Below are 27,298 nucleotides of genomic sequence, written 5' to 3' on the forward strand. Positions count from 1 at the left end.
TTGGTTAGGCAAAAACTTTACTTTCATTATAGTCAACTTTGCAGAATTGGGTGGAGTCAACAATTTTCTCAATATTAACAAATTATTTTGTGAGTTTTAATGATACAGCGAAATTAAAAAGTACAACTTGATGCTGATCCAAATAAGTGTTGTCAGGCTTTGTTGGAGGTCAGTGCCTAGATGCTTCTGAGTGCTCTTTAGTTCGGAATTTAAGTTACATGAAATGCAGCATGGTAAATGAATGGCTAGAATTGCTTTTTGTGTGGCGATTAGATGTGGCGTGAGTTCTTTTGTTACAATATTTGCACTTGTATACCAGTAGTAATTAGTGGCCAAAATGTTTGTATTTAAATCCAAATTACTTTAATTATGCCAATATTCAGAATACAATGCACTGCACTCACACTTTTGTAAGTGTCCTTAAGCACAGACGCATCCAGCAAGTTTACAACGCAAACATGACACGTCGCACAGAATTTTTATGAAATGACAAGAAATGTGACACTGAATCAGTCCAAATCAATTTTTTGCACTCAACTTGCAGATGGCCTCATGAACCCTTGCAAAATGCAAATCAATCACACAGCATTTGGTGGTCACATGAAGCGTGTTCTGATGCTAATCTTCCTGTTTGTATGACATGAGTTCTGTTTCTTAACAAGGAACATTCTTTTTGTATAACTTACTGAATTACTGCGCGTCAAAATGGCTTTAGGCTGTTGAGTGGCGGGAGGGTGGAAGAGACAGCACCTCACTCATCTCCATAGCGATACATTGTAGCAGCTGCTAACTTATCTAAGCTTGTCATCCCCCCGTTGTGTACAAAACAAAAATAAGAATATTTAATATTGACAAAAGTGGGTGGCACAGTAGTCATGTGGTGAGCACATGATGTTGTGGTTTGTCTGTCTCAGAGTGAGAGGTATCGGAATTTGAATCTCTGCATAACTAATGATAACTCCACTAATCGTGACTTGTTGATATGCTCTACTCATCAAAAGGGAGACTTGATCCGGCTGAACGTAGGCACTTATACATTTAGTATTCATGTCAAATTTACATCAGTAGTAAAATTCACGCCCCCTTTTGGAATGTGATTTGTTACGATATTTTTTCCGTCTTAACCGTCGGCATCACAGAATGGAAGCAAGCATTTTAATATTGCTTGGTGATCAATTCTGTTGCGTAAAATGGCGACCGATTGCCACCAAAATTCAAATGCACATTAATACGCTTGCCCACTTCAACCTGTGAAAGTGTAAAAGCGTTCTGTGCAATAGTTTAGATTTATTGATCATATGATCACCTCCACAAAATAAAAAATACGATGCGGATCGCGTGGTCTAGGCGTAGCGCCTGAATAGTGGAAAAAAAAAAAAAACCATGCTCACGCTTTTGGATTAAAATCCAATATATGATGACTTAACAACTAACCTTTCGAAGCGCTTCTCAGAATGCATTTTGTTTGCGTATCTTGGTGACTTATTCAAGAAATCAGACAAGGCATGACACAAACTGCATGTAAGCTGTTCTAGTCCTCATTTTCTTTTAAGTCAGCCATGGAAATCGTTTTGGGACGTTTTCAGAGGCTGAAGTCTGCCGAAGTAGAGATGTCCACATACATTTTGGGGTCGTTATTTTGACATTATTAGAGACAATGATTTTGAATGGGCAAATTGTGCTTGGTCCCTGATGTGACACCCACCAAGACACGGAGGGAGAAGAGGGGGTGTGGCCATAGCCCTGATTTTTAGGGGGTGGTTTTTAAATCATGATTTATTCACTGATTTTTCCAAAATAACAGATATAACAAGATATGTATAATATATAATAAAATAAAATGCAAAATGCAAGCTAATAACACATAAAGTACATAAACATAGAAATTAAGCTTCCCTTTAAGGTACCAGGAATGCCAACTTGGTTCAAACTCTCCTTTAAACGTCACACAATCTTGTTTTCCAGGCTTGACTCCAGAGTGGGTTTCCTTTTTCCGGGCCCTATTCAAAATCACCATGACGTCCTTTTGGGTGTACTGCAAGACATTTAAACTGCATACACTGCTACTATTGTTCTGTCCCGTGACTGCATTGATCGGGGGTTCAAGACTTTTGTCACTCAGGCCAACATTGAGTATTGTGTCAATATACGTAATCTGTTCATGGGCTTTACTTTGTGAGATAACGTGATCTTGTCAACTAGTATTGAGAGATCCTTTGTGTTGTTTGATCCTTGTTTTCACATGACATCGGCAAGCATGGATAGATATTCTTCCCAATCTTCCTGCAATGAATGGATTATTCCACACTTAGCCATGATAACAACAATTATACTGCTTGAAATATCTCAAGATGTCTTTTTGATGTGAAGTGCAGATGGTCTAATGTGGCTGCTAGACTGCTGCTAGAAATCACTCAATGACACTCAATGCGCTTTGAATACAGTATACGCCAGCACATTTTGGAAATAATCATAATTACGAAAAGTTCAAAATAGAAGTGACTGTTAGCACAACCCCTTCTGGCTTCTGCTAGAAAACAGTCTACTTTAACATTTTAATTTATTTAGTTAATCAGAAGCACTCAAAATGGTTGCCAGTGTGTGCCCATTTAAAATGACTTTGAAAGTGATTGGCTTATTCAAAACTCAGGTAAACTCCAGTTATAAGCGTGTAACATATTGCACAACCACATTATTTCCGTTGTTTGTATTTTGAGGTCCCTTATTATTAGTCTTGATTCAGTTGCCCTAAGTTTATCGTAGGAAAACGTTTTATGTTGGTCTATTTTTCCCATCAAAAAGCCTGGCATTTGAACAGAGGTGTGAAGACTTTCTATACACACTGTACACATCATAATTGCATTTTCAATCTGTTGCTACTTACAGTTACGCATTGAACAGCCAGATGCTAAGTGTGGTGCAAATAAACCCATAGAGTGCCTCTCCATGAGCCTCTGTGAACAATGAGTGCCTAGTGTATAAAAGCACTACTCAGCATTTCCCCCAGTTACATAACATTCCACTGTCCTTATTGATTGTATGCATTATTCTTGTTTGGGAAATCCCCAAGTCCAGACATGTACCTCCTCAGAAAACAAATGATAATGATGTTTTTTTTTTTTAAATAGCACCTTAGGGATATGTCAGTAGACGTCACTGCCTTTGTCGGTTAATGACTTAATAAAAGAGACTTTTGTGAGAAAGGATTTTATTGGCAACACTTTTGCGCCCTTCTTTGAACCTCAGGTACAACAATAAATAAACCGTCTCAAGCAGACACAGTCATAGACTTCCTTTTTCTGTTAAAACATTTGGTGTTTATTTGTCTTGGTATTGTTCTGCAGCCCCGAGGGACTGCTTGGGTTATAACACAGACATTCCTCACGCCATTAAAAAAAAAAAAAAAAGTGCCAAAGGGAACACTTTTGCCCCCGCCCCTTCCAAATATGGACATCATAATCTCAATGTGAATTACAGACAGTGCTGCCAGTTGGACATCAAATCTCCATCACGCTGTAGCTATGCTTCATAAGTCAAGGTTCTCTGTGTATCCGTATCCATAGCGACCACACTCAAACTATTTCCACGGCAGTCACATATGCTTCTGGTTTGGTCATCAGTGCTCTGTGGTAAACCCTGTTGCCATAGCGATCGTGGGTGTGGTAATGGGCATAGTCAGAAGGGTGGTGGGCGGGGAGGAAAAAAAAAAAAGTAGACGCAAGAGGAATCATGGGAAGACAAAAGTGGAGCATGTGCTGTGTGTTAACAATAAATAATCTCTCTTTGTGGACTCCTTTTTTTATAAACAGGAAATGCTCCAGTTTAAGAGAGAGTAAAGAGAAAACAGGAGTCAGAAACAAATTAGGAAAGCACTGTTTTCCTTTCATGTGGGCAACGCTCGTTCCATCAGGTTTTTCCACGGAAAATGTTGGTTTTTCCCTCTTCTCGCATTTCCTTTTTCGTGTCCATATCCAAGCTGTGATTGGCTCAAGATGCAGCAATGAATGGGCATGGCATGAATCCGTTCTCCGTGGCATCTGTGTAAAAAAAAAAAAAAAAATGCATCAATGTGGTGGAGTTGTCTTCCATGTGAACTTGAAGGCTGATTTTTAATTTATGTACAAAGACTCCTCACTCTGGTTAAATGCTTAACACATGAAGTTTTCTTGTATACTCTGTTGACTGACAATGTACACATATTCTAATGAGTGGCTTTTGAAAGGGTTAAAAGTAACTTCCTCTTTGATGGCTTTTGTTGTCTTGGTGACAGCAACAACACTGGGCCACAAGTCTCGTGCTTTCACTCAGGACATATGTGGTGGAAGTGAGTCTAGCATTTGAAAACAACTGAGGGGGGTGGGGCAGCTAAAGCTAGCTCAAGCCCATAGCTTGCGCATAAGAGGATGTACAACAGCAGTTCAATTTAAATTTATGGGTAGGATACGTTACACTTCTAAAGCGGCTTGAAAATCCAGATGTGAGTAAATTTTGCAAGTGCATGAAATGTTGACTCAGTAAGCATCGAAAAGGAAAGCAAGGGTGGGCAAATCTTTGTGCACAAGGGCCACATTTAATTTAAAGTCTAACCATGGTCTCACTCATTTGTAAATGCAGTTAAAAACACTCCAATCTACAAAATGTAATAATAAAAGAAAAAAGATCATTTTCATTTGTTTCAATTGCATTATTTATACAAGTAATCGGAGATAGTTAATGAACTGTTTGTGTACAAAAATGCATTAAAATAAAAAAAGATGTTTTATATTTTCCCATATTTTGTTTGAAGTTTTGACCACATCGCACTGAACCAATTATTTATTGAAATAAAACACTATATATATATATATATATATATATATAGTGTTTATTTAGTGTATTATTTTTTTTTAATTACCATTCTTTTATTTAAAAAATGTTTGATTAGTATAACAAATGTAACAGGACACTTGATAATGTGCTTGGTGGGCTGGATTTAATGGAGTCGGCATATGTAGCCCTAATCTGAAGGATGATCTTGAACTAGGTATATTTTAAATATTAATAAAGTCCTCTCGTATGGATCTCTTAAAAAAAAACAAAAAACGCCCAGCCCTTAATCTGCCAATTTGACTCAGCCCACCTCGTCATCCGTCTGCGTAACTCCTTGTCATCCTTCATCGCCCAGCAGATCTCCAGCTTTTCTCTCACCACTCGCCTTTGTTCCACCCGCTGTCAAAATAGATGCAATAACCCCTCCACTTAAGAAACCTGGTGTTTAGCCTTTTGAATCTGACAATTTGTACCTGATCGCTAACACCCCATTAATCTCCAAATTAAAAAAAAAAAAAAACAGTTAGTAACTCACCTGCTTGAAGAACTTCTGGTTTCCATCCACCACAATGTACAGAAGTTGGAATGACTTGTTTAGCTTTCAAGGTTCCACTCGATTCAAGTGTACTTGATTCTGAAGTGAACATGAGTGTTGGCTACATCCCGGCTTTGCCCCACCACAACAAACGCTTCCTGGGCCTATGGAATGAGTCTGCGCAGCACCACTCGCACCTACTGCATTATTACAGACGTGCCCGCCATTCTTTTGCAGGATGTAGATAATGACAGTTGTCTTTTATATAATGACAGTGACACTCGATAGATTTGAGCAAAAATACTTCTCATTCTTCTTTTGCAATACATTGCAACTTAGAGTGACAAAAAAATCATGTATAAATAAATTGAGGTTACGTGGATGGAATGTGCGCTTTTAATGCAAAAGTCGAACAATAGGGGATGATTTGAGGGAATTGTTTGCCTTTGGTATGTCCAACTTGTTTACAACTGACGGGACTATCCCAGAAGTCCAATAAATTTCTTTGTCAGGCCTTGTAAAGTAAAATCGGATAAACCATAATCACTTTCCAGTAATGTTGCATAATTAATGCCCGCGTGGAACTCTATCGTCGTTAACAGGCGGTAACTTTGTGCCATGATCTGTATTTGTTGTGTTTGGTTGAGAGTTTACTTTCATGATTTTTCCTTGTGTTTGTTTGGTGTGTCTCGTCATGTTTACTGTGTCCACCTGTATTTGTCAACCCAAGCCCCAGTGTTAACCAATCAGGTCCTTCCAACCCTTTGTGTCTTGTCCAGGTGCTCCTCGTTGGCTCGTCAGTTTGTTTGGATTTAGTCCGCTGTTTTCTTTCATTTCCTCTCGGTGTGTTGTATGTGTCAGTGGCCCTTGTCAGAGATCCCTGTCAGTGTCCACGTCTGCTTTCTTCCTGTCTGTCTTGTCAAGTTTAGTCAACTCAAGTCATTGTTTTTCATTGGTCCTTGTTGTTTTGCATTTTTTTGGTATTTTAGTTTTTTTTCCCCAAGTCCATTGTTTGTCTTTTTTGACTTGGTCAATTCATTTTATTTATTTTTTATTATTACGAGGAGAGATAAAGTTTGCTCATTTGTTTCGGGCATTAGGCGGGGTATACAATGAATGGTTACCAGCCAATCGCAGAGCACACAAAGACCAACAACCATCCGCGCTCACAAACATTTAGGGACAATTTAGAGTGTCCCAGTAACCTATCATACATGTCTTTGGGACGTGGGAGGAAACCAGAGAATCCTGAGAAAATCCACACAGGCATGGGGAGAACATACAAACTCCACACAGGAAGGCTGGAGCCCAGAACCCAACCATACTACTACTGTACTGTGAGGCGGACTTGCTAACCAGTCGTCCAGCCTGCCGCCTTTCCTTCGGTGGAGAAATATCTCATTTTAAAAAACGGCCTCCAAAACGCTTCGTCAACCAATTCTAAACTTAATTGTGATGAATCTTCCCTATTTGGAGTCAAATTGCTGCAAATATTGTTTCCAAAATCTCATGCGTACAGTGATTAAAAACACAAAACAATGCTTATACTTTAATACACATTACTTCGATTTTTAACTTAATTTTGTCTTCAGTTGTTCCACTGTCATTTAAGCAAACCGTTAAATTAATCAACACTTAAAAAAACATATCAATTGCTCGACAGCATTATTTGCCAATAAATTAATACTGTATTGATTATATTTGTGGCAACATTATCAAATATTGCATTTAAAATCTTAAATCCTGAATGTTTTAACAACCAGTAATGATGGACATCGATGTTGTAAAACCAGGGTCAATGGCATGTCAACATTTGGTTGTCCCACCCAGTGTCACTCCCAATTCAATGATCAAGTGTGGAATCACGCTGCAGGCTGTGATTGCATCATTTGCAAGGGAAGTTTTGTTTTAATTCCTCAAAAGATACGTCACGCCTGAAATGATTCACTTCCCGGAAAGTGTCACTGTCGCAGATGCATGATGGAGCTGTGTCTCATGTTTAATGAACAAAATGTTGATTCCAACATTTTCTCATGAGTAAAACTCAAAGGTGCATATGTAGAATTGGGCTGTGTCCATCTTCAAATATGACGCATCTTCCTGAAAACTAAAAATCTTTAATAGTAACTGTTATGTGCCAATCACTTCGATGTAACAAGGACCTCTTGATAGGTCACATCTTTTTATGTGTGTCTATTCAACATCCTGTTTTGGAATTGGTACTTAGACCCTTATACTTGATGAAAAAGTATATAAATTGATATTTTTTAATTGATCCAACTTGTACGCATATTACCGAAGAGTAACTGCTCAAAAAAAATATATAATAAAATCTTTTATTGGATTGGATTATTTTTATTGTCAATTTTACGCTATTGGAGCCTAATATTTTAAACAAAATCATACTATGCATATAAATAAAATAATAATAATAATAATATTTTATTATTATTATTATTATTATTATTATTATTGTCTGTGTTGTTAAATTGTCAATTTCATGCCAGGGCAAGACTAATTTACCCTGTTTGAGAATTTAGCAGACTGCATGGGGAGATCAGGGGAGGACAAAATATGGCCCGTGATATTTTTGGTTAAAATCAAATTGATGAATAAAAATGTTTTGCTGGGCATTGTGGCTGACCGAGTGAGTTTTCTTTTACACACCCCTGGGACATCTGACAATTTTGGTGAGAGAAAGCATACTAGACTTTAGATGAGCTCGAAGCAGATCTAAGTTATGGCGTAGGTGATTTTTGTGAATTTATCTTGGCGCAGGCATACACATTCTGCTCTCCACTGATATGTGTGGTGGATGTCATTGTAAGTAACCTATAAATATGACAATAATTTACATTGAACCCTCCGAATCATTGTAGAAATCAATCCATTTAACACATTATTGTGATCATATTTAATACATTTATTAAAACACCCGCCTAAGGCGTGGCACAGCCATCAGGGTGAATGTGCCTTCTCCAGTTCTCCAAGTTCCCATTTCACAAAGGTGATCCCACTGGTAAATTTTACGTCATCCACAAGTGGAGGTCTTCGAGATTTACTTTTCACACTTAGATCATCTGCATGGACACCAGTGGGTCGATTTCAGCTTCCGCAAAGTCAAAGAATGTGTGCGACTGCTCCGCTGAATTTAAAGCAAAAGAGTGGAGCTGCTTTCATTGGCAAGGCATTAAGTCTGCTGTGTTCACTCCCACAACGGCGCAAATGCCCCTTTCTACTTGCGCCTGTCTTTGAAAGAAAAAGAATTACCCCCACCCTGCACACAGTTAGACTACCCTTGGCTCTAGACTTGCGCTAGACATGAAAATAGGGCACGTTATGGTTCAATCAAGGCCAAATCTATGGTCTAGGTCTCCGCCCAGTGTTTTCCACTCTAATATTTATCCAAAACTTTCCAAAGAACCTTCTGTTCTACAGAAAAGTGCAGTAAAAGAGTTCCATTCCATCCAAGAGGGAGGGTCCATTTATGCAACTTTAATGGTGTACAATGTTCAAACATGCAACACAATGGGGCCTTAAAACACAAAGGCTTGTTTTGTGCCTGGTGATTACAGTGTATCCTGACAGGAAGGCCTGCTGGACAGCATGATGTTGTTGTTAACGTGGAAAAAAATCCAACCAAGTTGTTAAAAAGAAATCAACCAAGATAACCCAAAATGTGTTCATTGGCACTTGAAGCAAAAACACAACACTTGTTACGGTCCCTCAGCGCCTGTTCTCATGAGGAGTGAAAGATGAATACAATGAGTAGAAAACATACATTTTATTTTATTTTTCTTTAATTACCACATTTCTTTTTTTTTTTTTTTTTATTCGTGCAGTTTTTACATAAAAGTACATAGTCACCTATTGCTGTTCTAGTGGCTAAGTGGCAAAATGACCCACCAGATTCAGCAAATAGAAATGCAGACAATTTTTTTGTTATGTGTCTGACAGTTAGGACAGATTTTGCAATGCACATTATTGCCCCATCCAAGAGTCGAATGGGACAGTATTATCCAGCATGACTAATTTTAGTCAGATAGGCATGTTCTGTTGGTTTGGCCCAAGTAGAGGTCTTGAATGAAAAATATATCCTGTAAATACTCAGAATCTAAGCCCATAAGCAATTTTAAATAGAACATACTGTGGCCGAGGGGCTTATATTCATAATTTGCCCGAGGTTTGTCAGAAAAATATTTTAATTTGGCATTTTGCAATACAATATAATAAAATATAAGTTAATTTATATGCCGTATTTCACAACAGCTGGAGATGTAACAAAGCGCTTTCCATATGGTGTAACATAAATTAGCGGGAAATTAGAACACAAATGAAAACACATAAACAATAGATATGAGAAGAACAGCAAACCTGCCATGTTTTTGTGGTTCAATAAGAAATAATACAGTGCAGTTTGTTGTCTTTAGTAACAGTTTTTCCGTGGCAGCACGTCAGTCTGAGCTTGGTGTGTGGCGAACAGTTGCCAACTGTAATTTTTTATTTTTTGTGGTCTACTTCAGTTGACTTTCATGCCTTGAAAGTCGCTCAAAACAATTACAAACTGCCAACAAACATGAATCAAGACCGGCTTGACCATAAGCATTGATGCCAACATTAATTTAAAGAGCAGTGGGAAGCTGTTTTTTTTGTTTTTTTTTACACTTGTGATTAGCGTGTTGTTAAAAAATTTGAGCTATTTTTCCATTTGTTCCCTAACATCTCGTGAAAGCCCATTGTGTCATGTCACAAGGAGTGCGACCTCAGCACTCATCACATTTACGTGATGATGACCACCACACATTTTCCTCCGCCGTGTGTCTATTTTGTGGTTAAGGCTGCGCGAGGGTCCTGCCCATCAACACCCGTTGTCTGTACCATTGGCGCTCACACTCACACACAATCGCAACTTGTGACATATTTCAGAGCTGACCGAGATTTGCTATTTTTTTCATTGTCAGGGTTCCACTCCTGTTTTGTGCGGTACATTCCAGATTTCTGCTTGACCGCAGTCACAAGAAATATCATCCCCATGCTTGTGATTAGACGGATGATACGAATCATGCAGATTAATGTGTCGCTGTTGCAATGAGCGACAGGGGCAACTTTAAACATTTGCCATTGATTTTATCATCAAATTATCAATAGTCATCCATCTGGTTTCCTATTAGTGCTCTGTGGGAATTAAAGTGGAACATCTCAGATTGAACAGTTTATTTATAGATAGGATCCAATTTGTTTGGATCAGAAATCATTTGTTTCCAAAGAGGAGTTTGATGACTTCGTGGTTATCTTGTCTGCTTCACATTGGAAAGGTCATGGGTTCCCGTCTGTTCTGTCCCTTGCTAGCGTGTGTTTTCTCCAGCTGCTCCAGCTCCATTCCTAAGACTTGCATGTAAGGTTAATTGAATGAATAATTTGTTGTTTGCTGCACTGAGTTCCCTTACAATATGTCGATACATGCAGGATTTTGTTCAAACTCCAGTTTTGTGCAAAAATTTGATACAACTCTGCCCCCAGAATTGTCTCCCAAATTAACAATTGTGCCAGTTTCTTCTGTTAAGGGTATTGACAGTTAACCTTTGCACACTTAACAAATGGTATTGCTGCACATCATAATTACAGTTGTGTGATCAGAGGCTCTTGTCACAACAATAGCCACTTTTAGGTTGCTATTTCTACAGTATTAAGAAACCTAGTTTGGGTATTTATAGCATACTAGGCACTAAATTACATCATAACACGAATGTCACAAGAAGATAAAAAATAAAATCAAATACATTCGCATGTTGCACAAAAATGGCTGAGATGTTGTTTTGAAAAACCAAACTAAATCTAAATCTAGTCTTGATTTCAAAACACTGTTTCCCCTAGGAAAAAAAGAAGTAGCAATAATCAGTAGCCGATTCTAAATACTCAAATTCTGCATATTTACTACTCTGCAAAGTGTGGCCTGATAAGACTGAACTCTTGGTTGTGTAATGTAACTTCTTGATTCATTAAAGAGCAGAATGCACATCTGATTCAATGTGACTCTATTAAAAGCGCACACGAAAACATTAAACAGCATTTAACTCGAAATATGGGAGTCCACTTTGGACCAGGTTATGATTCATGAGTGCCTGTTAAATTAGTGAAATCTTTCCGAGCACTGTGAAACAAAAGTTCCTGTTTTTGCAGATTTGAAATAACAACCCACATGATTCGAAAACTTGCGATTACTCGCATTCACAATGGTCGCACTGCAGTCATGTGAGTTTCACACATCAACTCTTCTATTGATCTTTGTCACATTCGCAACAAGGTATCAGTGTTGCCACATGTTCTTTTCGGGCATTGGCTCAGACCCCTCTTCGCTTTCACAGCCCTTTGTCAAATGCCTCTGCTCTCACTGGCATCCGCTGTGATTCAAGTAGGATGGGAGTTTTATTTTTGTATATTTCCATGACGAGGGCCAACGGCGGGAAAACAGGCTGAGAGAAAAAGAAAAAAAAAAAAGATGGAGGAGTGGGGTTATGGCGTTGGGGCTTGGACTGGTTCGTGTAAGACATGACTCATCGTGGCGAGGGACTGGGGGAGGGAGGAGAAGAACGCAGGGCGGGTCTTGGTGGATCACAGCCCAGTGAGGAAAAAAGTGAAGTTACATTGCTGGAAGTTATGAGTGATAGGCCCGTACTGCAAGCATGCAAGAATTAGGATCGGACGCATTATTAGAATATACAGTGTGAATTAATTGAACAATATGCTGTGCTGCAGAGCCTACATCATAAGAACCATTTTAATATTATTATTATAATACATTTTAATATTATAATAATTATTATAATATAGTAGATTGGTCTTTAGATTAGTAATCCTAAAAATAATTAATTTCTCACTTCCCAGAGAAGCTGAAATTTTCATATGAAAAGTTGAATTCAATTTGAAGTTCCTCTTTTTCAAAATAGTAAAACATTTAGTGCTCACTAAAAGAGTCCGCAGTGAAGCATTTCCTTTTCTTGTTTTCATGTTTTTATTTAGTTTTTTTATCTGTAAGATGCACACTGTTTAAAACTGCTGCAACCTAATGTTATGGCCAGTGAGAAAAGGATGAGAGGTTTTGTCTTCTAGTAAGATGACTGTAGATGTATTACATGACTGTAATGTAAAGTAACTGACACAAACAGTGAGCTATTGTCTAAATATATTTTTTTAACAATTTAGAGGGCTTCATGCTAAATTTCATGATGTTGTCCAACATGCTCCATTTCCAACAGTAATGAAAAGCAGCTGGTTCACATCTCACCTGGTGTGCATTTGCTCAGTGTGCTCTTGAGAACTTGACCGTAATAACCAAAGAATCTTGAGCTCTAAAGCCTCCCAAAACTGCTATCACTACTGTGAAATATCAACTCGCAGGATACCTCAGAGGTGATGGATGTTATTTGACGAGAAGTAGAAGGTGCAGACCTCGCCAAAGCCAACAGGTCCACTCTTCGGTCAACTTTTATCAGAATCCACTCTAAATCTTATACATCAATAGACAGCATCGCTGCAAATACGCCTACATTCTTATTAGAAAGGTCATTGCTATGGGAAGGTGAAAACTTGCTTCATCATCATGAAAATGTTGGAAAATTACCCCAATGTTCACATTAACTCCTTTTTTTCCCATTTTTTTTCAGGGGCTTTGTTGTAACATTTATTCCAAAAGATGGATCAGACTCAACACAAAAAAGATGAGAATTTAGACCATATTAAGTTCTGGAAATCGGTCATGGCAGTGGGGTTAATAGCATTAGCCGCTAGCTAGCTACCAAACAGATGGCTGTTACTTTTCATGTCATCACGCAATGGTAGGGCATTTTAGAGATTTTCACTTGAACATATTTTACAAATAAATGCCAGTTAATGAAAAAAGACATTTCCAGAATGTTTGGTTGTTTTAACATATAACTATCAACTGTAGTTAGCCTATTTTTACAAATGACACGGTGACAGTTAAGAAGTGTGCGATTGGCTGCCGACTGCCCGAAGACAGCTGGGATAGGCTCCAGCACCTCCACGACCCTCGTGAGGATAAGCGGCTTAGATAATGGATGGATGGACATACAGTATGATTGGTTGACGGATTAGCACGTCTGGACACTCCTTGTGAGGAGAAGCAGCTCAGATAATGGATGGGTATACAGTGAACCCTCGCTACTTCGCGGTTCACCTTTCGCGGGTTCAGTGCTTCGCGGGTCTAAAAAATATTCGGGGGCATTGTAGTTTCACCGAGCGGCACGACGGGGCGCTGGAGCGGTTAGACGGCCGGGCGTGCGCCGAAAAAGAGCGTGGGCGAAGAGGAGAGTGGACGAAGAAGAGCACGTTCCCCCGGGCACGATCGGGGGCGACGTTTTGCGCGGTTCGGACCGTACGAGAGCTCCGGAAGAGGCCGGCCGGCGTGCGTGACAGTTACGCCGAATAGGAGCACCTTCCCCGGGCACGGGCGGTGTCAAGCGGCCCCTAAGTTTAACTGAATGGAAGCTCCGGAGGAGGAGGGCATGCTCGCGTCACAGTTAAGCCGAAGAGGAGCACCTTCCCCGGGCACGGGCAGTGCCAAGCGGCCCCTAAGTTTAACCGAATGGAAGCTCCGGGGGAGGAGGGCGGGCGTGTGTCACAGTTAAGCCGAATAGGAGCACCTTCCACGGGCACGGGCGGGGCGAAATGAAACCGAGTTCAACCGAACGGAGACACGCTTCGGGGGAGCAGGTCCGGCGTGCGTGACAATTAAGCCGGAGAGGAGCACCTCTTCCGCCCGGGCACGAGCGTAGCGCGAGGCTGTCAGTTATGAATGAATAAATAAATAAATGAAGAATGCCACCTTTCATTTCACAGGGCACACCGGACGGCGTACCAGCTGGTAAAAGTCGAAGTAATTAAATAAATACAAAAAGAAGTAATTGAATAAATACAAAAATAATGGCTGGGGAATAAAAAAATAATAAGTTTTAATAATATTTTTTTTTTTTGTTATAACATGAATTTCACTCTCTCTCTCTCTACCCGTATATATATATATATATATATATATATATATTAATTAATTTATTTATTTATTTATTTATTTTTTTAAGCATTTTTGAAGGTGCGCCGCTACTTCGCACTTTTTTTTTTTTTAAGCATTTGTCGTGGATTTTCAGTTTTTGCGGGTGGTCTCTGTCCCCATTAACCGCGATAACCGAGGGTTCATTGTACTTTATAATTATACAATTTAATATACAGTATTATATAATCTCTACAATGTTATATCCGAAAGAGAGAAACAATTTATTGGATAAAAAATACATTTAATAATAATAATAATAATGATAATAATAATGTTGGCTGTTATGTGACAAAACCTACCCCTGCTTTAACATACAGATAATGGCTGGATGTTTATAAAGTCTATTTAAAATGGTGATTTGTTATATGAATATGTAACAAATAGATGAGAGCTATTATTCATTTTAGGAAGTCAATGACAAATTGCTGGAGGCTACCACTGAAAAACCTGTCTTGCGGTCTACGTCGACATGTAAAACAAGTGCTGTCATATTGAAATGCATGTTCATCTGTGACGTGTCACGGTAGTAAAAATGATGCTAATAATAAGTGTAAGCAACAGGCTGGTAAAAGATGCTTAATACCTAAAATTCCTTTTCAAACTCCTGTTGCATACTTTATGTTGTGGATTAACCCTTGTGTGGTTCATTAAACTAATGCATCAAACTTTACCTCTAACGTTTATCCGGGAAGCTTTAATCATGCTGGACGCTCTTTATTCCGCACATAACACTGTTGACCGTAATTAAGCAGAAACAGAACGCAACTCCTGACAACTCGCTCCAAAAAAGGATTTCTAGAACAACATGGAGGCCTGCAGAGAGGTCAGGTAATGGTTTTCGGTGGCTGACAATGTGTCATAGGAGTGTAAAATTACAGCCCTGCCTCCAGGCCCTTGCCCAGACCCGCAGCCAATGGCAGTTCACTCCAGTCTCCTCCCACAGCAACAGGCGCTTTAAAACTCCTCACTAGTCCCATCTCTTCCTATCCACTCTGGTCTCTCTTCCCTCTACTGGCCTGCCTGCCTCGTCAACCTTCATCCAAAAAGCAAAAAAAACCTCAAGCTCACAATGGCAGCCAGTTACAAGACCACCTCATACACCATGAGGAGCTCCACTGCCCCGAAGAACTACAGCAGCAGATCCTACTCCGGATCGGGAGGGATCACCGCCAACAAGAGTTACACCGTCAGGAGTTCCTACGGGGGTGGCAACAGAGGCTACGGAGGGGCCGGCATCATCAGCTCCAGCAACTACGGCCTCGGCCACAGCATGGGCGGCGCCGGCATGTCCTTTGGTGGTAGCATGGGACTCGGCCAGGCACCCATCGCCGCTGTGACTGTGAACAAGACTCTGCTGGCCCCGCTCAACTTGGCCATTGACCCCACCATCCAGGCTGTCCGCACCCAGGAGAAGGAGCAGATCAAGACCCTCAACAATCGCTTTGCCTCTTTCATTGACAAGGTAAGCAAAACAGTTCCAAAAAGTTCCAGCAAAGTAGAAGATTTTCTGTCTGCACATGCTTTCATTTAAGCAGTGAGATCCACTCATGTAAAAACAGACTCACAAAAAAAAAAAATGAGATCAAGCCTGATAGCAAAGGGCGTGTCAGGCCACTGCACAAGTACAAGTTACCTTGGGATTGGTTTCCTCCCTTTAGCTGGGGTGGGGCCCTTTTTTACTTCTCACTTGCCCCCACCACTGGACTTTGGAACGTACAGTGTAACTGTTCCAAACCCACCCCCAACTACACACATACACACACGCACACAAACACACACTTGCACCATTTTATCTACAGAATCCATTCAACTCGAAGGACTGTGTGCCCTCTTAAGGCCATAGCAGTGGGTTAATATTTAAAAAGGCCTGCTGGTTTCATGTTCTGCACTACAGCAGCTGCAAAGCTATATTGTTCAACAAGACCAAACTTAACAAATCCAAAATTTATACTCAAGGCTAACACTTCTCTGACATGTCTGCAAATTAGATTTCCCTGTGGACCCTAATCCCAACCAGTTCTGTCACACCTTTAGCTTGGTTAAATATTTACTCTCTCTCTCTTTCACACACTCTCTCACACTCCCTCTCTCTCTCTTTCTCTCTCTCTCTCTCCATCTGGAACTTTGCTCCAACCCACCTCCTTCTGCCTCTCCCTTCATTTGCCTGCAAAAGGCTTCATTTACAAAAACAGGAAGGCAGAGAGGTGATGGGTTAACTCACTCTGTTCCTCCATCACCAGCTTTTTCCAGCCAGACTAACATCTCCCCTGATCTCACCCAACAACCCCCTCCCACTCCCCCCAACACACACATCCCGTCGAGATGCATGTACTACGTCAGGCCTTCCTTTCTAAAAAGGCAACCTGCAAAGCTCCAAAGACAGATAAGATCAACAAAGACTATAGAAGGCGAACCGGAGGCATGGCGCAGTTGATGGATGTTAAAAGGTTGCAGGAGTATTTATGATATTAGTGATAATATTTAGTTCAAGCCTGCATTCCATTTTTATTTATAGAAAAAAAAAAAATGGAAAACAATTATCTTTATTTAGGACTGTAAACCATATATATTTTTTGTTTCAATGAAGTCCATTCAATCGCATTTTAAGATGATATATTTCATATTTTAGGCCACATAAACACAAAAATAAACCATCCAGCATGTGTGTCTATAAAACATACAATACATGCACACAGTCATACATTAAGTATAAGCTCTTCCTGCTTCATTCATCACGTTTTGGTGTTTTTATCTCTTCCTCAGGTGCGCTTCCTGGAGCAGCAGAACAAAATGCTGGAGACCAAGTGGAACCTGCTGCAGGGCCAGACCACCACGCGTTCCAACATCGACGCCATGTTTGAGGCTTACATCAGCAACCTGCGCAGACAGCTCGACAGCCTGGGCAATGACAAGATGAAGCTGGAAGCCGACCTGCACAACATGCAGGGCCTGGTGGAGGACTTCAAGAACAAGTAAGTGCCATCACAGTAAAAAAATAAAATAAAATCATTATTTATATATATATATATATATATGACGCTGCAAAATGCAAACACTTTGTGTTCAGCGGACTCCCAAGGGAGCTTACATGATGGCTGACTTGCTCCCCCTAGTGTTCCACTTGTGTATAACTCGCCTATCAGAACCATGTGGCGTACTGACGAGTGTTTTTTCTCTGGCAGGTATGAAGATGAAATCAACAAGCGTACCGAGTGCGAGAATGACTTTGTCCTCATCAAGAAGGTCAGTTGGATTCAGTTCAATTGGATTTAAAGCATCAAATCACAGTAAAGTTGACTTGAGGCTGACACTCGAGATAGAATATAGTACTGGTGTGTTACTGTCAACTGATATTTCGGTGTTTTCCACTGAAAAGTTGAAAGGGCAGCTGTTTGTTTTAGTGTGAGCATGTCAGTCTCACAGTTCTTGGTTTGAATCTTGAATTGGGCTTTTTGAGTGAAGTCTGGATGCTCTCCCTGTGCTTATGTGTATTTTCTTCCTTCCTCATAAAAGAAAGAAGGAAAAAAACATGCATTTGAAAACTAAATTGTCCATATATTTGAGTGTGACTGGTTGTTTGTCAATAACTGCATTGTGATTGGCTGACTTCTGTCAATGTGTTATCGTAAATAGATGGATGGAAGAATTAATCAAACAATTAAATGAAATAATTATATAATAAATAAAATAATAATTAATACAAAGAAAGACAGGAAAAGTAGACAAAAAGCAATTCATAAAACTTACAATAATGTTACATTTAATTATATGCAAGACTAATGATTATCTTAAAAATATGTAAAACTCATTTATTTAAATTGAATACAACTTTTACTCGTGAAAAAAAATCAATTCCCTTCTCAAGTTCCTCCCATAACAATTGATCGTTTAAAATGTTGCTTCAGTGTCCAAACTGAATCCAATCATGAATTTTCCCTAGGATGTTGATGAGGCCTACATGAACAAGGTTGAGCTGGAGGCTAAGCTGGAAAGTTTGACAGACGAGATCAACTTCCTCAGGTCCATCTATGAGGAGGTATGGAAACAAATCAAAACTTTTTTACTCACTTGCCATTTAAATGATAGGTGCTGATTTATCCACTTTCTGTATTGCTTGTCTCATCATTTGCAGCCTTAGATGGCATTCTTTAGCAGGGTGGAGTTAAAATCCATTGTCTTGGTTCTTCTGTAGGAGCTGCGTGAGCTCCAGAGCCAGATCAAGGACACATCTGTCATTGTGGAGATGGACAACAGCCGTAATCTGGACATGGATTCCATCGTAGCAGAGGTGAAGGCTCAGTACGAGGACATTGCCAACCGTACCCGTGCTGAGGCAGAGACATGGTACAAGAGCAAGGTAAAGAGCAACTTTCTGCCCATTCTCAGCACATTTCATCAATGTCTGATTTGAAGTCGGATTTATTTTCTTAGCTTTTTTGTGAGCCATGTTCATCCAAAGCTTCTCTCATTTGTTTTGGCCATGTTCCTTTAGTATGAGGAGATGCAGACATCAGCCAACAGATACGGAGATGACCTGAGGGCTACCAGGACAGAGATCGCCGACCTTAACCGCATGATCCAGAGGCTAACATCCGAGATTGATGGCGTTAAGGGACAGGTATGGATTAATCTTTCGCATCACACATGAATCCCAAGTGATCGCAAGAAGTGCATTCCCCTTCATTGTTTTGACCCTCTCCCAGCGTGCCAACCTGGAGGCTCAGATCGCCGAGGCTGAGGAGCGTGGCGAGCTGGCGGTTAAGGACGCCAAGTCCCGCATCAAAGATTTGGAGGATGCCTTGCAGAGAGCCAAGCAGGATATGGCCCGCCAGATCCGCGAGTACCAGGACCTGATGAACGTCAAGCTGGCCCTGGACATCGAGATCGCCACCTACAGGAAGCTGTTGGAGGGCGAGGAGGACAGGCTGGCAAACGGCATCAAGTCCATCAACATCTCCAAACAGAGCAGTAAGTGTTGCATTGAGAGAAAAAAATGCTGATTCATTTAATAACACTTTTTTCATTGAATAAAACCCAACTCAATTCACCTCTTAATCACATTCTAATAATAGAAGCCTTCAATCCTATACAAAACTGCGATATAACGGCATGCAATTATGTCACTTACATCATCTGGAAAATGTTATTAAATTAGAGGACAGAAAATGCTTAGACTAGTGAGGTGAATTTTATATCTGATGGGACAAAAAAGAAAACTCTAACATCCAGATGGAGAGATAGTCCTACTAGAAGACGTACAGACAAATTGCAAATAAAGTAATAGCATTTCAAGGACAAAATATTTGGATTTAGGTTTTAACTGTAGGTCAGTGCTCCTGATAGCGTTTCAGGTGCGGCATGACCGATCACAACTGCATTTTAACCTCCCTATGTTTCCACAGCAAGCTATGGCGGCATGGACTCTCTGAAGGGCGGCTACTCCAGCTCCTACTCCAGCGGTTACACCAGCGGCGGCTACGGCAGCGGCGGTTACGTCAGCGGCGGCTACGGCAGCGCCGGCTACGGCAGCGGCGGCTACGGCAGCGGCGGCAGCGGCTTTAGCAGCGGCAGCGGCTACAGCACCCAGACCAAGAAGAACGTGGTCATCAAGATGATCGAGACCAAGGACGGCCGAGTGGTGTCTGAGTCTTCTGAGGTCATCGAGGATTGAGCTTGGGTAGTTTCAAGGCAACTCAGCGTGCTCTGACATCCCTTTGCCCCCCTCTGGTAGTTTTTACACTTACGTTTCAACTCCCACCTAACTTTTTGTTATTAACATGTCTGAAGCTTGCCAGTCACTCTCCCGTAGAACCTTAAACAACAAGCAATAAAGTTTCCTTACGCTACCAATTACCTGAAAGGGACCAAAGAATCTATTTTGTATGTCTGATACTTGAGTGTTGTCACTGAACGTGACGTTAAAGTGAAGGCAAATCCGAAATTTGAATATATGCAACAGCTACTCCACTCACAAAGGACTGCTCCCCCTTCTGGTGAACAGTGGTGTTGTCGAAGGAATGTGAACGTGCTGACGTGTCGATGGTCTAACTAATGTCTATGAAATACCTGCTGCAGTAGGTAGTGCATGTCTTCCCGTGCGTGTCCTGTAACCGTTTGACCTCCCAGGAGAGCGCCCACATGATAGTGTAGTACTGAGGTGCTGTTTTTGCTACCACACCAAATAAAAATGTGTCTCAACATTCTGCGTTGGTTTCCATTTCAACAACTCACAGATTAAGTTTTACAGTATGCCATGTATTCAAAGTATCTTACGTTTGTGCGCCAAATGTGGGGGGGGGGGTGCTTAATGAATAATAATAAAAAATAAGTAGCCTATTGCAGAATCAATAATTTAAAATAATTAGTCACTGATGTAAAAAATAATAACAATATTTTTACTGTTCCGACAGACACCTTTACAGAATCAATACCCCCTTCCTACCTATATTTAAAAATCACAGTCTGGGCTGTCACAATTGAATATTTTTTTAATCTATTCTATCGATCAGACATTGATGAACAGAATAATTGGAACAATATATAATTTGCAATCAAATTGTACTACAATACCATTTCTCCCCGATTAGTCTTTATTAATCAATCATTGTTGTTTATTTGGTATCGTTAGAAAACAAAAATGATTAGTTGTTGATTGCTCTGCAATTTGAATATGAATATTCAAATTGTGTTCAATTGTGTGGAGCCAGCTAATGCTAAAAAAAGAATTTTTACAAAAGCATTTGTTACACAATGTTTTGGTTACACTCCATGAGACCTTTTTGAAGAAGTGTAAGTGAATGAAGGACAATGTGATTATTACAAACTTAAATATTTACTATATTTAATCACGGCGCAGGGCTGAATGCGGCACAACTTGTGGGATCGTAGGGGTTGTCGCACAGAGATGTATGTAGAAGATATTCTCTAAGTGCCAATTCCACAGCAGCTAACTTTACATCACCTGCAAGTTGATACCTTTTTTTTAGTTGCATTAACATGAATTTAAAGGGTATGAGGGGAGCCGCTTCCAGTGGATGGCAAAAAAAGTGAGCTTTTACAAGGTTACACAGACACTTGGAATTTACAAGAGGGATTCTTAAGAAGTGACCGGAGTGGCTGCCGAGGAACCACAATATGGCTGCACATTCATCTTTCCATAGCTTTGTTGCTTTCTTTGGGGTGGCCTCCATAAAGGAAACTCCATGTGGTCTGTGAAACGGAGATACAAAGTCCACTTTGTGTTTGCCAAACTGTAGTAAAAGCCATCCGTCCAAAATGGCTGTTTCCACCACGAAAGAAGTTCTCACCAAACACCGTAAATGATGGAGCAAGGAATCCAATTCATTAGCGTTTTTTTCCGCAGGGGATAAACAAACAAGTAGTCTTTCAAATGCACACTAACTAACATGCAACCCAATTTGAATCACCGACAACTTGCACCTGTGCACCTTCAGGGACACCATCACGCGTTTTATGTATTATGCGGCAAAAACAATGTTTTGCTTGTAGAAATGTGTCATTGTGTAGAAAAGCATGTATTGAACCCGAAACAGAAAAAGATGGCATTGAAAAATAAAATACACGTATTAAACACATACTGTACATCCCTCTTCTTTTTTTCAGGCAGTGTTTATAACTTCATTGTTAAGTTTTTCAACGTGTACGAGTTTCACTGTGATTTATTTTTCTGAAGACTGACACCCTGAACTGGTCGCCAACCAATCACAGGACATGCAAAGAGGAACAACCACTCGCACACTCACGCCGAGGGCCGATTTAGAGTGTCCCATTAACCTACCATGCATGTCTTTGGAATGTGTGAGCAAGTGGGGGAAAACCCACACAAGCAGGGGGAGAACATGCTAACCAACTCCACACAGGAAGGTCGAAGCTGGAATTTAGCGCTGCATCGCTGTACTGTGAGGCGGACATGTTAACCACCCAAATCACGGAATCATTTCTACAAATTAAGAGACAAACAAATGGGAATATTATGAAAACAAAACAACCTTCCCAAGTGGAAAATCCCTAAGATCTAAGTGAAACGGACAACTGTTCAATATAAAATGCACCACTAGGGGGAGACATCTTACCATGAAACTGGAGTTATGTCGTCTACATCAGGACACTCCTCAGCCACAGGTACGCTTGCACAACCTGATGACATCTAGTATTATGAGGTTGTTGTTGTTGTTGTTTTATACACCAACAGAGAGTTTTAATTATTCCCATAATATTATTGTTATTGTGGTCGATGTATGTGCAGTGGTGTTGAATCTAAGTACTCCAAAATCTTAGGAACTCCTCTTAATATGACGCGGTGACATTTGACACCACACAAAATTCAAAGTTATTGTTAAAGAAATGTCTCTATGAGAGTGCCAATCAACACTGCATTGTTTTTGTAACCACGCCTTGGCAATTACAACAATTACATGTTTGATATTAACACTGGCAAAAAGTGTTTCACACAATCACGACATGATCAAAGTGATTACGCCTGAAAAAATTTAACCCTAAAAAATATAATTGCATCTAATTACAAAAAGAAGAAGTTGTTTCAAGAAGAATTCCATCAAGGGTGGAGCAGAGCATGTCGAGTCACGAATGTACTAAATGTTATGCTGCTTTCCAGAAGAAGACAAAATGAATCATACCATCATCGCCACCTGAACCCAAAAGAAAAGCAATCCTGAATCGTGAAAAGTCCTGTTCACATATTTTATGCGTTTGTGGAATGACTCAGAGAATTATTACAGTCGTTGAAAAGGGACCATTAGTGTACATCACGTACTGTTTGGGAAAAAAGTTTGCAAATATTCATGCCTTTGGTTAGTCAAGGTTGATATTAATTCACAAAATATTCCGTCCACCATTTGAGGAAATACCGTATTGTATGAAACATAAATACATAATTCAGGTATGAGAATGGACATGATCAAGATTGTTTGGCCTTAATGGTGATCAGAGACTAGAAGACGAGTGTTGTCGTACACATGGGTGAGTCTTGCAGCCAGTCTTAGATTGATTCCTGCCTCAGTGAACGTGGATGTGAATGTTCGCGCGTGCTCTGTGATTGAGTGGCGACCAATCCAGGATGTAGGCTGCCTTTTGTCCTTACAGCCATTCTGCAGCTTTCCCGTGATCCAAAACATGATCAGCAGTAGAAAATGGAATGATGGGTGATCAGTGGCAAGAAAATCACCTTATAAGGTGTGCAACAGCTTACAGGAGTAATTTCCTCACATGCCTCAGTGCAAACGTAGACAGGGCCCGCCCCACTCAGACTCCAACATTTAGGATTGTAAAAAAAAAATAATAGTGATGCATGGCTTAATTTAGGAATTCTAGTATTAGACTTGTCAAAGATGGAGAGAAATGCATTCTCTACTCATTGTTTGCTTTGTTTCAAAGGTCACCCTTGATCACACTAAGTCAGCAGTCTTCTTACAGTCTGTGTTCTTCACTGACTGATGCCTGTGGGCAAGGCTTGTTTTATATTTTTTTTTGAGCCATTGCAAGCAAAAAGCAGGTCGAGACAAGTCAGCATAATTGCTCAGCTCATATGGAAAAGCGACAGGAGGAGGAGGAGGAGAAGACGAGAGGTTACATTTGGTGGTAGTTAAGACCTACAGGGTATTTTTGGAGTGGTATAAAATGATAGTGAAAGCTGAGATCTGATGAAGCCATGAATCATTGTTTCAAAGTGCTGTTGACAAAGGAGATACTTTACCATAACCAACTGCCAAAGATAAAAAAAAAAGAACTGGATTTCACACCAGCACCAATTTGCCTGTCCAATTTAAAATCACTGCGCTGTTGAAAACCCAAGATCAAGATTGTCAGCTTTAGATAAGGAGCCAAGGGGCCCTAGGGTGTAGGAAGAGTAGAACAAAGGCCACTGAGACCAAACACCATAACTTTTGTTTTCATTTCATTGACATTCAAGAAATTCAGTGTCTTCTAGATCTTGATTTCCTCCAGACAAGACAGAAGTGGCCTCAATGAGAAAACGGCAACAGTGGAAGGAAATACCATGTTTCCTTAAGTTGCAACCCAAAGGAAGCAGACCCAATGAAAACATCAGAGCCCCCGGAATTCAACCCTGTGGCACACCGTATGATATTGGAGCAATGCGGGACTCAGAGGAACCAAGGGTAGCACAAAAACGTCTGTCAGCCAAATAGGACCGAAACTACTCAAGGGCGCTACCACCGATGCCCACCTAGTGTGTCACACGAGCCGACAGAATACTGTGATCCACCCTATCAATCTTGCAGCTAAATCCAACAAAACCAGACACACATTGTCATTTGCCAGGAGGATGTCATTTTAACAGGGCTGACTGTGCTTTGCATCATCTTGAACTTGGCTGGAAGACCTCCATGACGTAATGTACCTCCAAGAAAGATTTTAACTGCAACTGCATGTGCACCACTTTTTTCCAGAATTTTTCAAATAAAAGGCAGATTTGAAATGCATCTAAAATTTGACAGCACATCAAGGCTAGGTTTCTTAAGCAAGGGTTTCACCACAGTATTTTCAAATTTTGGGGGTACTACACCAGACTGCTCCTGATAATGGCCAAAATTGCTTTACCAATACCATATTTTCATGACCATAAGGTATTAAAATGCCCTGTCTCACGTATCGCTGCTATTTCTGTATTGAACACATATATTAGGCTCACCATATTATTTAGAGCAGGCATGAAAGCATGCGCGCACTAAAGTTTTTCTATTTTCTATGTTGAGTTTTTCTATGAGCAGTACGTAGATGTCATGTATGCCTCGTAACTTTTTGCATCCAAACCAAACAGAGCGGCTCGATTATCATAGCATGCATCTGAAAGCTGTCACTAACCCAAGATATATGGCACATCAACAGTTTTTCACCTTAAGAAAGAATTCCACTGCAATGAAAAAGTCCATCAATCAGTGCTGACATAAAAGTTTAGTTTCAAAAAGGAAAGCCATAGCGTCTTGAAGCATCAGCAATTTTTGTCAGGATAAGTTCAGACTCTGCTTTTATGTCTTTCTTCATAAAACTGCACTGTATGAGAGTATAGTTTCATATCACGAAAATCAGACCTAATGTGTAAAGGCAAGTTTGTGGCATGGGCATCACTGTTTTGCGCAGTAAAGCATTAGTTCTACTGTAAGAAATAAAATACGTAAGACTTACTGTATATCAACAAATACTTCACATAATACGTGTTAAGTACCCACTAACCCCATTGCCAAGATTTGTCTCCACTCCGGTGGCATAAAATAGCATTTAATCCATCATATCAACAAGTGCTTCTATTGTACAGTAAGTAAAAACACACAGGACAGTGCTGTTCAAATGCTATAAAATGTAGCAAAGGAAGTGTTGTGCCATTTTATATGAAAAAAAAAACGTACTTTGCCGTAGTTTTTATGTTGTGGTATTCATTTCCTAACACAAATATACGAATCCACACATTTTACCATGTTTCATGATAAAAAACTTACATCTGAAAAACATTGAGTTGGCCCATGCATTGCTTTGGAGAGCCATCCTCCGAAGGGTTGCAGGGCTGCTGGAGTCTATCTTAGCTGTCTTCAGGCAGTATGCGAGGTACACCCTGAACTGGTTGACGGTCAATCGCAGGGCACACAAAGACGAACAAGCATCTCACACTCACACCAAGGGACAATTTAGAGTGTTCAATCAACCTACCATGCATGTTTTTGGAATGTGGGAGGAAACCTGATGACCCAGAGAAAACCCACGCAGGCACGGGGAGAACATGCAAACTCTATGCAGGAAGGTCGGAGCCGGAATCGAACGGTCATAGAAAGGGTTCACCCACCTACGTGTGCGTGGTTCTCTGCAAGCAATATTTTATAGAAAGGGTCTATCCCCCTTGAACCTGCACCCTCAATTGGCATTAACTTCAGGAATGACTACTGGAGTGGAGTAAATTTTGGCAAATTATTGTGGGAGCAGTGAAAGCAGTGGAGCACATGAGGAGCAAGCAAATTAAACTATATTTGAGCTCATTCACTGTCACTGCCCTTTCCGTTCTTTTATAACCGGCAGTAGAAAACGTGCACAAAATGTAGCTATTGCTCCTATATTCAAAATGAGGCATTAATGTCCTTTACTAGTGGTTGTGCATCAAGTATACTTGTCAATGGCAATGAACGGTTTAAAAAGTCATCGTGGAAGCCGTACAAAACTCTCATTATTGTTGTTTTCTTCCTCCATGTCTTCCAATTTGTGTTTTTCTGGCAAGAGTAGCATTGGTTGGTTCAGCAATTGTGCATCGGCTTCTCCAAGTTTCCAATGGCACGGTCAATACAGCACATTTCATGATCAGGGCTTCAATGCAAGGTACAGAACAGCGTCCACAAAATTCAAACACGCCTAAATGTCATGGCCTGTGTTTGTTGTTTTGATTCATTATTTGGTTTCATGTTTTTCCTTGTGTTTGGTGTGTCGCTTGTCAGCTGATTGTGTCCACCTGTGCTTGTTGTCCTATTCCCTAGTGTTAACCAATCAGCTCCAGCCAAGCCATTGTGTCTTGTCCAGGTGTTCCTCGTTGTCTCGTTAATGTTTGTATTTAGTTCCCTGTTTGCTTTCGGTTCTTTGTTGATGTCAGTTGTCCCTGTTAGTCGTCCTTCGGTCAGTCTCGCCGTGTCATAGATAAGTCAAGTACTTTTGGAATTGTAGTTTTTTTCCAGTGCCCTGTTTGCTTTAATGTTCCATATTGAAGCTTACGCTTCTGTGCATTTGGGTCCTCAAATCCTTGACACCTAACACCACGCCCGTGGAAATCATTTTTTTTCACTGCCTCTCCAATAAAATTGTTAAATGGGTTACATGCACACTGCTGAGTGACTTTTAATTCATTTCAC

General features: G+C 40.3%; 1 protein-coding gene and 1 long non-coding RNA gene across 2 annotated transcripts in view; both read left to right on the forward strand.

Annotated features, from left to right (window-relative positions):
• Positions 1-13,612, forward strand: part of LOC148340195 (uncharacterized) — a 62,227-nt gene extending 48,615 nt beyond the window's left edge. The window contains exon 3 of the long non-coding RNA XR_015842448.1: positions 13,009-13,612. This is a non-coding gene — a long non-coding RNA (uncharacterized LOC148340195). The remainder of the gene's footprint in view (positions 1-13,008) is intronic.
• A 1,848-nt stretch (positions 13,613-15,460) lies between these two features.
• On the forward strand, positions 15,461-20,614 carry krt8 (keratin 8). Its single transcript, XM_088289797.1, has 8 exons — positions 15,461-15,876; positions 17,178-17,386; positions 17,597-17,657; positions 18,355-18,450; positions 18,607-18,771; positions 18,907-19,032; positions 19,118-19,382; positions 19,817-20,614. The coding sequence occupies exons 1-8, from the start codon at positions 15,484-15,486 to the stop codon at positions 20,083-20,085; spliced, it is 1,584 nt and encodes a 527-aa protein (XP_088145923.1). The 5' UTR covers positions 15,461-15,483; the 3' UTR covers positions 20,086-20,614.
• The last annotated feature ends 6,684 nt before the right edge of the window (positions 20,615-27,298 follow it).

The sequence above is a fragment of the Idiotropiscis lumnitzeri genome, chromosome 3 (genome assembly GCF_059441095.1).
Source record: "Idiotropiscis lumnitzeri isolate Australia: NSW breed Sydney's pygmy pipehorse chromosome 3, RoL_Ilum_1.0, whole genome shotgun sequence".
Lineage (NCBI taxonomy): Eukaryota > Metazoa > Chordata > Actinopteri > Syngnathiformes > Syngnathidae > Idiotropiscis > Idiotropiscis lumnitzeri.